At 46.8% G+C, this 14,181-nt stretch overlaps 1 protein-coding gene across 6 annotated transcripts in view; it reads right to left on the bottom strand.

Annotated features, from left to right (window-relative positions):
- Nucleotides 1-14,181, bottom strand: part of faf (ubiquitin carboxyl-terminal hydrolase-like faf) — a 255,988-nt gene that overhangs the window by 228,690 nt on the left and 13,117 nt on the right. For 5 of the 6 annotated variants that reach the window (XM_077657297.1, XM_077657293.1, XM_077657298.1 and 2 more), the window contains 6 exons: nt 13,911-14,037; nt 12,141-12,414; nt 11,015-11,127; nt 8,416-8,528; nt 3,713-3,818; nt 236-603 (listed from right to left, as the gene is read on the bottom strand). In XM_077657297.1, coding sequence (XP_077513423.1) covers nt 236-603; nt 3,713-3,818; nt 8,416-8,528; nt 11,015-11,127; nt 12,141-12,414; nt 13,911-13,982 — 1,046 coding nt within the window. In that variant the 5' untranslated portion in view covers nt 13,983-14,037. The remainder of the gene's footprint in view (nt 1-235; nt 604-3,712; nt 3,819-8,415; nt 8,529-11,014; nt 11,128-12,140; nt 12,415-13,910; nt 14,038-14,181) is intronic. The other variant, XM_077657296.1, reaches the window with a different exon arrangement.

Genomic DNA, 14,181 nt, shown 5'->3' with positions numbered 1-14,181 from the left:
ATCTTAATTTCTGCCAAAACCAGCACGACCATGAACTTTTACTGCTAGTCTGGGCATTTTGGCACAGTGTGGCGCGATCTCAACAAATTTCACGACTTTGATACAGAAATATGCAACTGTATCGAAATGACTGTTCTGTCAACCAGTTCAATTCAAAAACCATTGTTCCTGGTGGCTAACCAGATGCGGTCCGGTGTCCCCAAGAGGGATGAGGCAGGCCCACTGCTGTGCTCACCTGAGGATCATGCGCAGCCGGAACATCTCGAGCGAGCGCACGGTCTCCTCCTGGCGGGGCACCATGGCAGCCAGGGAGCGGAGGGCACGCACAATGGCCGCCAGCGCATCGTTCTTGCTCTCGTTCTTGGCCTCCCGCTTGAGCTCCTCGTCGGAGAGGCGCTCCAGGAAAGCCGGCACCATGTGCACAATGGGCATGAGGTAGCGCTCAACCGTGCCAACCGTGAGTAATGAGTGGCACAGGCCAAACGGACGCACCAGCGCTGCAATGACAGCCACCGAGAGCGGTGGCCCAGTCCGGAATCGCTCCAGCAGAATGGAGAAGCCACCCAGGGAGCCAAAGCGGTTGATCAGGTCCACCACCCAGCCCTGTTCACACATACCAAAGGAAGGGGGGGCATACTTTCACACATTTATGCTGTAATGCTTCAGCAGTGATGCAACACGCAACTCCAACACGCGTGCCCCAATGCCTGCAACCTTTATGATGCGGAAGCATTAGATGGCTCATCGACATGAAAACCAGGCATTGCTAACAAAAGTGGCAGCGCTGCAAAACTCACAATTGGTCGAAACAGTGTGACATCATCAAAGGTGGGAAAATATGAAACGTTAACCAGTAATAGTCTGTACTATGTAGTAGTACTTACAACCGCACCAACCATGAAGAAATGAACTAAAATTAGAACAGAACTGGAAGAGAAATGGAACAGATTAGGAAAGCTTTTGCATTACTCGTGCCTAAGTTCCCTAAGTGCTCTCGGTTATTTTCTTTCCTCTGCCTTACCGTCCAGTCTGTCTGGCCCATGCCACCCTGCACCAAGCGTTCATCCGCGTGTTCATTCTCACAACTGCAAGGCACACGGCACCCTCCCATGGTATACAGTGGAATCCACTTATAACGATACCAGATATAATGATATATTGCTTATAACGATCAAATTCTTTACATTTGTCAATTCTCTCATTGCCCCTATGTAAAAATGAACCGTATACAACGATACAATTATTGGCGAAATAACAGATACAGCGATAGGATTCTGGCCCCCGGAAGGTGTTTATGACCATAATTTGCCTGAAACTTGCGGTTAAATCTGTGTGGAAGCATTGCCTACGGCCTTGGGAACCAAGCACTATCAGCTATCATCGTCACAATCGCTGGAGGGAGCAGCTTGCTTTGCTGGTTGCAGCACTTGTGCTTGTGTTTCTTCTGTCATCCGTGCATTATTTTTTTGTGCTGCAAATTTCCTCTTCTATGAAGGGTGAAAAGTTAAGTCAAGAAGGCGCAAGGTGATATCTCGGAACCCCTCCCCCTTGCCCCATTTTTGTTGTTGAGATGGTTGAGAATTTACTTTTTTTTTAAGCACTAGCTTTTCTTGATGATTTGCCCCATTTCACGCCGTTGCTCTGTTTCACGCCATGCGGGGCGCAGACCTTGCAGCGCGCCAAGAAGCTACAGTAAAAGCTCAATAATTCGAACTTCAAGGGCCATAAAAAAAATGTTCAAATATCGAATTACCCTGGAAAGACTAACAAGAACTGTTTGAATCATGGTAAAATTATTTGGTAAACGACTGGGAAATGGTTGCTTTGAGATGAGAATGACAATCACTACTTTTAGCAGTGCAGCCCGATCGTTACTGCATCGCACACTTCACAAGCAACAGCATTGCATGTGAGGAAGCTTCACTGCACATATTTCGAATGGCACATGATGAGTGTGCTGTTCCGGTGCACTGGAAGAGCGGAAGAACCACGCAGATGGAAACTCTCAGCGGCACCGAAACGTTGATAAAAAAAAAAGAGACAGAAAAGACTAGTGAGACATGCCAATCAGCACCCGAACAGCGTGTTAGCCGCTAGGCTTGGTTGGCTGGCTGATGCGGGCTGATGCAAAGCTCAGAAAAGTGAAAACGAAACTATGCTGTGTGACTGCTGTTAAGAGACAGGGCCATCAGTTCTTTGACACACCTGCCATTTAGCACATGTCAAAGGTCGATGAGCCACTCTGCAGCATCACCATCATCAACTTTTTCCTCCGCCGCAAGTTCCCGCCGGCTACCGCTATCCATATCGGGATCAGTATCACCAGCTCCAGCGTTTTGTGGCAGTCAAAGGCACGGTAGTTGTGGTTCACCGTAATTGTGGCTCTCGCGTGCTGCTGCCGAGCGTTGTAGTTTTAGCAGTTTTAACACGATGGGCAAGCACCTTAATAGCTACAAGGCTGGGAGTTTTTGTGGCAGGAACAGCGCAGCACGAGACAAAGAAGGGACAGGCGGGACACGACGCAAAGGGACAGGCGGGACACAACGCGTCGTGTCCCGCCTGTCTCTTCTTTGTCTCGTGCTGCGCTGTTCCTGCCACAAGAGCATGCACCAACCAGCCGAACTTTTCACCTTGCTGGGAGTCTGCTGTTGAACACGGCAAGAGCGTGGCGGGCAAGAAATTCGACGTGGCCGAGAAGTGTGCGTCCGACAATGCTGCAACCAAAAGGGCGCATTGGGGAACACAAGCTGCAAAAAATGTGCCTTCCGAGGCAAGCCCTGCAAGTTTTCCAAACTGGAAGAAGAGCTGCTCTGCTGTGTGATGGAAGTGCGGAACAATGGCTACGCATTGACAGCGGACGTGCTGCGCGACTTCTGGTGGGATGAGCGTGCACCAGAGCACTGCACCAGCTTGGAGTCTGAATACACACCCCGAGTGGTGATTGAATGTAGAATAAACACCGCTGGCTTCCTGATTGGTGTGTTTTTAGTTTAAAAAAACATTTTTTTTCGCAAATCGCGTGTATGGGCAAAAATTGGCCCGCAAATCTAGAAAAAAAAAGTGCGGCCCTTACACCCGTTTATACGGTATTTGGACGATCACTCGCAGCACTGCTCATACCTGGAAGCGGCCTCCCTTTAGGAGCCCATTCGAAATAACCACTGTGAGAACCACAGCATCCGAATTAGCAAGCATGCGACGCCCTTGACTTATATGGGTGTTTACCAGGATCGCGCCGGCAGTTAGAATAATCGGGATAACAAAGTTCGCATTAATGACCTTTTACTGTGTTTGCATTGTAAAAATGCAATGCAAGTTAAACAGACAAGCAGAAGGTTGAACATAACATGGAAGCTCCAGGTCCATGGAAGCAATGCCTGAAAAACACATTTTCATTCCATCAGAACAATTTGCAGCAAGCAAACTCTAGTCCTATTGAAAAGCTGCTGGTTCCTGTTAAAGGTCTGAAAAATTGAATAAGTCTGATTTTTATGAGTACAAGAAACTGGGCTGCATAGGTAAAAGGATAAATGCATTAATAATCACCTGGCATTTAGAAGATCAAAAAACTATTTCGGCAATACCTTTGTATTACTGCGACTATGCCGACTATGTGGTACTGTCACCAGTTTCCAAACTGTCAGCCGTGTTACTTCACGGTCCCATTACACACACTCAAGGCACAATCCTAAGAAAATAAGCCAGTGCACACCTTGGGTGTCCTGGTGTCAGTGGGGCGGGCATATATCTCGTCGTCAGGAATCTGAGAGCCTGGAGGAACAGTGTCCGAGGGACGCGTGCCGTTGTACGAGTGGAACCTGCAACACCACCACACAGACAGGTCAGCTGCTGCTGGCAACCGACATGGCTGAGAATCACCGCATTTGGATGATAACACAATCCTCTATTAGCGAAGTATTTTAGTTTTTACAACTTTGTGTCACTAAAACACCATGTATTTTTTTTGCTTCAATATAGAGAAGCAAATTTCGCCCCACTTTCAATGTTTTGCAACTTTGCATCCATACATCATGTATTTCTAACTTCAATATAAAAAAAAGTAAATTTTGATACACCTTCAACGTAACAACATTTCACTGCTGTCAAAAAAAAAACCTGACTGAAAATTGTACCTTGCACTCGAGTGCTTCATTGGCAGACGGAAAGCAAATAGGCAGATGGAAATGCCATGGTCAGAGCGGCGAGGACACCATCTGCCAAGCCATCTTGGAGAGTACGGGCGTAGGCATGTGCAATGGAACAGCCAGCCAGGCTAGCCCAAAGCTTTCGCTGTCTTGCACAAAGTGAAGAGCCAATGTGGTGCGCTGCATGCGCTGAAAGGTAGCACGCTGCATTTTTACCATGTCTGTTAATTCCCGAAGCTCAATAAAAAATTGGCAGACGATCTCATTCTGACTGATGCAGCAGCAGAGTCTGTGCAAGCAGTGCGATAGACTCATGTTGACTTTTGCCAAACCCATGCACTTGGTGGCACGGTCACCATCCTCCTCTCCACTCTACTTCTCTCCATGCTTTCCTCCTATCTACCATACTTAGATGATTGTAAGTTGGCCTATTATTTTTTAATTTGAAAATCTGAAGTGGAGGAGTCGACTTACCATTGAAACAAAAGCATGGCACCATAAATAAAGGTGAGATAAACGAGATATCGGGGATGCTACAGTGTGGTTGCAATTTTATGTTTGCTCTACGACTCTACCCAGGAGCATCTGGCTATTCTGTGCACTTTATCGAACGCATTTTTCTTTTTTTATTTACTTACAACTGCGCACTCAGCACTCAAAAAAGTGTTGACAGTTGATGGAAGGGCCGCTGTTCCAATTGTGGCGGCACCACCACTCGGAATGGTAGCACTTCCGGGGAGTGTCAGTAGCTGATGGAAGAGTCAGCGACGCTCACGCATAGTTTCTCTGTGGCTTTGTTTGACGCGTTTGATGACTGCCACCAATATTTTACCACTTTTCAATGAAGTGCTTTGTCAATAGTAATTTGTGCTCTTTGTCCGGTAAGCGTTCATAATTACATTCAAGATGGCTGTACTTCTTCATGCCGAAGAAACGAACAACTGTATACCTGATGTAACGAGCATGTATACCTGATGACTGGAAGGTTGGGAAGGTGATTCCCTTGCATAAATCTGGTGATCAACATTCCCCGCATAATTACCGACCCATCTCACTTACCAGCATTCCGTGTAAAATCATAGAGCATGTTATTTACTCTCACCTTGCATCGTTCCTTGATTCTAATGCCTTTTTTACGGACAGTCAACATCGATTTCGGAAGTGGTTTTCTTGCGAAACACAGCTTTTAACCTTCACACATGATCTAAACTCATTCCTCGACAGGGGTTCCGTTGTCGACTGCATATTCCTCGATTTCTCAAAGGCGTTTGACAAGGTCTCTCATCAACTGCTTTTTTTTTAAACTTAGTAAACTTAACCTCGACCCTAACGTTCTTAGGTGGCTGCATTCGTTTCTCACTAATCGTTCACAATTTGTCACCGCTAATAATGTTTCTTCCTTCACTTCTCGAGTTGGATCTGGAGTACCACAAGGCTCTGTTCTAGGGCCTCTGCTTTTTCTTATATATATCAATGACTTACCTGACAATCTATGTTCAACAATAAATCTTTTTGCTGATGACTGCGTCATATACCGCGAAATTAACAGTGACTCTGATATAGCTCTTCTTCAATCGGATATTGATCATGCTCTTGAATGGACTAACAAATGGAACATGGAACTAAACATAAAAAAGTGCAAGTACATGCGGGTTTCTCGTCGTAACACCACATTGCCTTCATATCGTCTTAATAATTGCAGCATTGAGCCTGTGCCTTTTTACAAATACTTAGGTGTCTTCATTTCCCATAATCTTCCTTGGAAAGTACACATAGACTATGCAAGCAATAACGCTAACCGCATGCTGGGCTACATACGCCATAACTTTAATCTTTCTTATAGCTCCGTAAAACTGCTTCTCTACAAGTCGTTGGTTCGTAGTAAACTAGAATATGCTGCATCTATCTGAGACCCCTATCAAGAGACACTAATATACCAACTCGAATCTATACAGAACCGTGCGGCCCGTTTCATTCTCTCGAATTAACACCGTAACTCTAGTGTCAGTGCCATGAAATCAAGCTTATCACTCCCACTACTGTCGCAACGTAGAAATATATCCCGCCTTTGTCTATTCCATAAGATTTACTACGATAACCCGATCCTTAAGAGAAAATTTATAACGCCACCTTGCTACGTTTCAGCTCGGATCGATCATCGTCATAAAGTTGGTATTCTTTCATGCCAAACAAACCACTTTTACAACTCATTCATCCCCAGCACATCGGCAAAATGGAATCACCTTCCCCGATCGGTCGTCGAAATAAGTGACCATTCTGTGTTTAAATTGGCTTTAACTAACTTGATGGTAGCATAGTACATGCAATTCTTGCGCCCTGCCGTTTATTCTTTTCAGCTTATGTGGTAGTTAAAACAGACCTGGACTGCGTGGTATGCTTGTTTGCGTGGTATGCTTACTTTTATGCTTACCTTTATTCTTTGCTCATAATTTCGTGTTAAATGACTGTTAATTTGTTTGTATTTGCTGTAACCTACTGATTTGCGCGAGCCATATTCTTGTTCACATTTTTGTGTTACTTGGGACTGCTGTTCCTTTGCTATTTTGTCTATTGTACCCCACTCCCCTCTGTAATGCCCTCGGGCACTGAGGGTACTGAAATAAAATAAAATAAAATAAAACTGCGCACGGAACGCAAGTTCGACGTCTCAGAACGAGTGATACAGGCGGGTGTGGCGGCTGCAGCGAGGCAAAATTTTCAGCTGTTCCACACGATGTCGTGAAGCAGTTGTTTTGCGAAGTGTGGAATTTCAAGGGACATATGACATGCTGTGGCTGTTTGCGAAGTGGGGGATTTCGCAGGACGACACTGTTAGAAAGACATGCTGTGGGGCCGCAGCAGCGACGATGAAGGCAGTGCTAGTGAGGACGATGGCATAGGTGTTGATGAATAGTCCCGTGGCTACCGTAAAAACCAGAATATAGGTTGAAGTTTTGTTCAAAAAACCATGGCGAGAAGTCAACCCCCGTCTTATATACCAGGCATTGGCGGAAAAACTACGGAAGTCTTGCAACAATGGGCGGCTGAAGTCAACAGTCTTTATCACTATCGCCATCAACAGCAGTGCGGCGTGACGACGTTGTCGCACCACCATTTTGCGTTTCCGTTGTTTGGTTAAAGGCTGCGATTTCACATTTTGTTTCAAAATGAGTGGAAGCCGGTGGCAATTTTCTCCGTCGCCTTCAAGAAAAGCACGATTGAGTACGCGGAAGCTCACGGCAACATGGCGGCACAGCGCGAATTGGGAGTATCCGAAAAGAGAATTCAGTACTGGCGGAGGCAGAAGCTGCGTATTACAAATTGCAGTAACCAGAAGAAAACATCAATTCATGGGCGGACCGCAGCATATCCAGAAATGGAAGGAAAGGTTGCGCTGCGTGCAAGGTCACTGGCTGCGACTGCATCCACGTGAAAGCAGTAGAGATCGCGCCTACCTCTAGACTCACGAGGGCGCAATTCAAGGGCTCGCCATCCTGGGTGCGGCAATTCATGAAGAGGAAGGGCTTTGCTCTACGGCACCGTACTTCTGTGTGCCCGAAACAAACACACGGGTCAATGGGCGCGCGGTACTGTTAAAAAATTGGCCAGGTGTATATACGAGAAGCATTTAAATGAAAATAAATGCTGTCACCACTGTGCAAACTGTCGAGTCGCATTTGTTTCAAGGTAAGGGTGTCTTTTGGTACTTTTTCCATTGAAAAAGATTTTTTTCATTTCTAGAATTGGTTAGTTGGGGGGTCGACCTATATTCCGGTCTGACCTATAGTCCGGTTTTTACGGTAATACATTTTTGCTTTGGAAATGAGCTCGCGGGCATGCCCGCACGGCTGCCAATAATGGCTGACGATAAGCGGTGGAGGCCAGATAACGCGATAACTCAAAGGCGAAACTTAAGCGACCTCCAAGTTTGTTTGTTTTTTCCTGACATACGATAAGGGGTAAGTCAATTGCGCAAATATGGTACATTCCTTACCAGGTTTGTTTCCACTCTGTCAACAACCAGCTATGCAGTAGCGACAGCCCCAACGCAACATTCTGTTGAGTGCCTCAGACCATCTTAATACGTGGCAGGTACCACAGGCAGAATGCATTTCATCTTTTACCAGTACTATTACTATTAAAATGAACAGGCAAATTATATGCCGAGCAGCTTATTAAAGCCCAGGCATAAAAAACTATCTCCTTTGCGTCAGTTGCTCGCACAGCTAAACATCTCTGCTCCTGCGGCCGAGTCAAGAAGAAGGCTCACTTGTTGTGAGGGTTGAGCACCATGGCCAGGAGCTCGAGTAGAGGGAACCAGTCCTGGTGCAGCTTGGTGACGCACAGTTCAACCAGCCGTTCACAGTTCTTCATGATGCAGCGCTGCAGCCAAAGAGGAGGAGAAAGCATATGCCTCATTCCACATGGTCACACCTCTCCGAGATGCTCAGCTATTCGTCACTTGAGGACTTAATTACACCGATGCATACACAACTTGCAGTTGTTGTAAATAAAATTTTACATTCCCAAATCAAGTAGATTAATGTCAATGGAGATTTCAGGATAAAATTTTGAGAGCAGTTCTAGTGTCGTAATGACCACACAAATGAGCTCTTCCTCGATACACAGTAAAACCTCGATAATTCGAACTCTGTTCATTCAAAATCCCGGATAATTCAAAGAATTTCTTCGGTCCCGTACTTTCTAATGCAAATTTGACTGGATAATTCAAGTGGCGACCTGCACCAGCCCAGTTAATTTGAAGATCTGGCGTGCTACGTGGGCATCCCCGATCCCGATTTTGCCACAAACCGGCGAAGCGACGGCCTCCAGGAGCTGCGAGCCAGCGCCACAGGGTGATACCGGTGTTTGAAACGCAAAGTACCATAGCGCCAATACTCCCAGCACAAGAACCAGCCCATGGCATGGCTTGTGGACCGCCGAAACGCGCGCCTGCGCTTGTCCAGCGACACGATCCTAGCTCCGCATGTAGTCGACTTGTCGCAAAATAACAATGGGTTGGCCTGAGGATTTTTTGGACGAGCAGCGGGTAGTGCGTGCCCCGTGCCAGCATCCATTTACAGCAGAATGCGCAGGACTCCAGGCATAAAAAAGTCATTAATTTGCTTGCAAATCAGTGCTACTAAAGAACATTTGAATTACGCGCCATCTATGTGGTTCGTCTGCACCGGCGGTCAATTTCTCAGACAAGTGATCAGTAGCGCGAGAGCGAACTTCCGATAATCTCCGAGGCATGTTTCACACTGGGATCCGAAACTGCAGGACTGTTTGCAGTGTGGTTTGCCGTTATAGTGAGTTGGACCGCACAGGATCGAGAGTCATTTTTTCGCTTTTGATCTCAACTGGCATCAGACTGCTGTCCTTGTGATTGCATCGTTAAGCGTTTATTGCTTTGAGTTGTGCACGCGTCGTGATTCCATCCCACGGGAAACTAGAAAACAAAGTGCGGTGGCAGGACGATGCAGGAGAAGAGACGGGGAGGTGGTTGCATGTATTTGATACTTGCATTTCGAGTCAACTTTTTTTTTTTTTTTGGCCAGCTGGGAAAATGTGTTGGGGGGTAGACTTTCATGCGGCAGTATATGGCAGTCGTAGAGTCTGTTCAATCCGTTTCCGCAACGAAATTTTTGGCCTAGCTCCCATATTTTGCTGTGCTCAGTTAACTCGAAAACATGGTTAATTGAAACATTTTTCATGATTCCAATGACTTCGAACTAACGAGGTTTTACTGCAGTGTGAACGAAAGAAACATCCCTGAAGCGGCACCGTGGTATAAACACATGGCATCCAATGTTTACGAGTCAGCAAAGTGGCTCGTGTTTCGCAGGTTCAGGCAACTGTGTGCCCACATGATGTGAGCCACACAAATATACTTGTGAAGATGGTGGGAAGTCACCCTTAAGGAAACAAAGCAATGAAGCTTCCTGATTCGTACCGCATTAATTCTAATATCCGGATAATCCGAACTGCCAGCGTAGTCCTGGCCATGTAAGTCTAAGGCGTTGCACGCTCGCTAATGTGGGCACTACGGGTCTTGCACTGGCTCATTCGAATGAGCTTCTGAGGGGAGGGCATGCCCAGTGCAGCCAGCAATCACCCAAATAACCTTACTCAAACCTGAACTTCATGCTGCAGAGCCGCTCACGCACCTCTCACATGCGAGCAATGGTCAGCTCCCCGACAAATGAACAGGCCGGTCCCTACGAACACTCACCCTGCATAGTTTCGGTTTCACTTTTCAGAGCTCCACGCCAGCCCGCACAAGCCAGCCAACCAAGCCCAGTTACGCGCCGTTTGGGCACTGATTGGAGCATCTCAATAGTATTTTCTATCCCCCCTCCCCCCCTTTTTTTTCCTCGCCGACTGGATGCCACTGAACGTTTCCATCCGCATGGTTCTTTCGTTCTTCCAGTGTGACGAAACTGCGCGCTTACCACGTGCCATTTGCAATTCATGCAGTGAAACCTCCTTACATGCAATGCTACCACTTATAAGGTGTGTGACACAGATGCAGTGGAGCTCCATCGCTGAAAGTAGTCGTTTTTATGCCGCTCTCATCTCAACAGCAAGCAACAACTTCCCAGTGTTTCGCCAAATAAATTTACCAAGATACAAGCGGTTCTTGTTACTTTTTTCAGAGTCATTCAATAATTCGAGGTTTTGGATAATTCTAACATTTTTTTTTCAGTCACTTGAAGTTTGTATCAACAAGCTTTTACTGTTATTCACTTAGAGCACTACACATCTGCCATGCCGCCCCAGGGTGCCACTGAAGGCTGTTCTCTTGTAGTGTTCAGCTACATCTCACCACAACTGCCGAAGAAAAGACTTTTCCCGACATAACTTACATGGATCTCGAACTTCCAGCCACTGACCGCTTCGTCGGTGAGAATCTTGGTGAATGAGATGGTGAGCCCTTCCCGAAAAAATCGCTGGCATGGCTCACTGTTTACATCGCGCCCTGCAAGCAATGCAGTGCACACACATCACACGCTGAACAGCCCTGTATATTCCCAACAACCATCACAGGAAACTACAAACACCGTCCCTGAAGAGAACATGTGAAAAGGAAGAAGACACACACACAAGCACTTGTAAGATTCACAACTTCACAAGAGGTCCTTCTGCACCCCTTGTGATGTTGAGAACCACGGCTAAGAATGATAGCTGACAGCCACTGTTGAGTTGAGAACCAGTGTTTTTACCATTTCTCATATAGTATATCAACGGCCGAGAATCCTGCAGTAGGACTACTGGCTCGAAAGGTTTCAAAACGTCACAGCAACATGACTTTTCAGAGACTGCAGTAAACATGAAACAGAAAACGAGCCACTTCACTCAGGCACAATTTCGAGGAGCATTGCAGTTTCATTTCTAAGATAGGCATGCCTTGAACTGCTTCATCAGTGATACGGATATACTGTCGCCAGAACTGTGTCCAGAGTTTTTATTCGTCACTGCCCTGTCCAAACCTACGCATACCTTATAACCATAGAAGGTATGAAGGCTGTGCAATAAAATGGTATAGGATTCCCGTCGTTCTGGTAAGAATAGGTGTAATTCACACAATTTTTTATGAAAATAGATTGAATTTCTGTGTGCTAAAATTGTCTCCAAGCTTAGGTGCTTCTGGTGTCACTGGAAAGTAGATAAGGAGAGAAACTGAATGGTACAGGTTTCATATCGATACAACAATATCTGGCAATATGTAAACAATTTGAGAACCACTGCAGCAGCCATCCATCAAAAGCGTGCTCTACAGCCGGCGCTGTCAAAGGAAACAGGTCAAGCATGGTGAGATTCTTTCCGAGGGCTCAAACAAAACTACACTGTTTTGCCAGTGTGCTGCCTTCAAGGCATGCCTGCCGCAGTTCCATTCAACACAATCAAGGAAACACAGCAACTTTCTGTTCTGTCTGCTCCACCACCAACAGGGGAGGCAGGGTGAGAGAGATCACCAAGAGGTGGACCCACCCTGCCTGCAGAGGCGGATGGCAGCCTCGAGCAGCACCTCCAGCTCTCCTTTGGCCAGCACAGGCACCACCCAGCGTGGCCGGTTGATCATCTCGTCAAGGCGCACCAGCTCTGCCAAGGGGAACTCCTCCTCTTCAACCACCAGTGGCTGCTGCTGTTCCTCGGACACCACTGTTGGGAGTGGCTCAGCGAGGAGGGGGCCACCGCTTTCCTCAACATGCTGCTGCTGCTGTTGCTGAGGCTGCTGCTGCTGCTGCTGCTGCTGCTGCTCCTCCTACGAGGTGCCACAGCAAAGATCCCCACATGCAAAATAAGCTAGAGAATAAACCCCACTGTACCCTTCTATACACTATTTTGTACAAAGCAGTCAACTCTGCCAAAGCTAGTGCGCCAGCTCGCACAGGCCAAGATTACACCCAAAAAGTAGTATGCCATACAGCCAAAGTGAACACAGGCATATTTCACTGCGACAAATCTCAATTACCGTGATTGGCAACCTCCAGCACTTCATTTTACCTCTTGGCACATTTTCATCCAACTCATCGAGACTTCGAGAAGTCAGATTGACATGCAGCGGTACGATACGCAGCTGGTAAGGTGAATCACTCAGACTACATCCACATCTAAAAAGTAGGCATGTACAAATCGTAGCCGTTTTTTGGCTCGAAGCGAATTCAAAGTGAATAATTTTCTTTGAATAATTTCAAAGCGAATATTTTGAATACTTATGGCACAAAAAAACGTTGAACGGCACAATGGGCATTTTCGAAATCATGTATTTTTTAACCGACAAGGGTATTACGTGAAAAAGAGAGAGAATGCATTGAAGCTTTGTCACACTCATTGCAGCTATGTCAACTTTCTGCAAAAATGGCCATCAAAAATTGGTGCAGCCAACCTATATGCTGTGCCGATGTATCTGTGCGGTGCGAGACTTACCGTATAAACGCATGTAAGGGCCGCCCCTGTGTATGGGCTGCACCCTGTTTTCCGGAAGGAAATATTTTTAAAAAATAATATCCGTGTAAGGGCTGCACCAAAACTTTCCACAACCCACACGGGAATAGCCTTCGAAATGCATGCGCCATTGCCTCCGCGATCAGCTCCGACTGTCAGCAACGGTGCGCTTCATCGCGGAGGCGACGCATGATACACACACGAGCTTCCATGTGCCGCCCACAGATGGCGCCCGAGGCCACGACTCGTCATCATCATTGTCAACTTTTTCCTCCGCCGCAAGCACCTGTTATCCATATCAGTATCAGTACCACGAATTCCAGCCTTTTGTGGCTGTCAAAGGCACAACTTCCGTGCCTTTCCACCAACTAGCCCCCATTGCTGCCTTGAATGTTTTTAAGCCAGTCCCAGTGGTGAGCACCCCGGCCCCTCTTCCCTCTGCTTGTAAATCTACCACTAGTACCACAAAGAGCATCAAAATGCTCCTGAAATGCAGTGTGAGCCTTGTTTTCTACACATGCCTTCTCAAGGCTATAAGAACCACAACCAGCAGGTCCTTCCATTACCAATTTACTCCAATATCTGTCCCAATGTGATGCAAACAGTTGCCCATAGAACCAACAGTGCCCTGTTTAAGATTTCTGCAAGTCAAAAGCAATACGAGCAAGGAGACACCTAATGCAACACTAGATGTAGAACAGAAAATTGGCAAGTTGCAAAGCATTCACGTTCTCACGAGCACGAATGACAAAGAAGTAGGAAGGAAGGACCACAAAACATGAGCATTGTGCCCATTCCACTGGTGCTCCTCACCTCTTGGTTGGTGGCGGGGGGCGGGTCCTGGTCCCCCCCGCCACCACCTAGGGGGTTGCCTCGGGCAGTCATAGCCGCGGCGGGTGCCCCATCTGGCTGCACCAAGGGGGGGGACGGCTGCCCACCTCTGTACAAACAAAAACATTTCGCACACATTCACCACAACAGCGGTGGCAGAGACAAACCACAGATGGCGACACCACAAATTTGACCCTGGAACGGGAAGCTGGGCCAGCTTCATATCTTGTTTACCCTTTCTGACACTGTACAC

This window comes from Amblyomma americanum, chromosome 3 (genome assembly GCF_052857255.1).
Source record: "Amblyomma americanum isolate KBUSLIRL-KWMA chromosome 3, ASM5285725v1, whole genome shotgun sequence".
NCBI lineage: Eukaryota > Metazoa > Arthropoda > Arachnida > Ixodida > Ixodidae > Amblyomma > Amblyomma americanum.
This window is presented reverse-complemented; position numbering and strand designations above follow the sequence as displayed.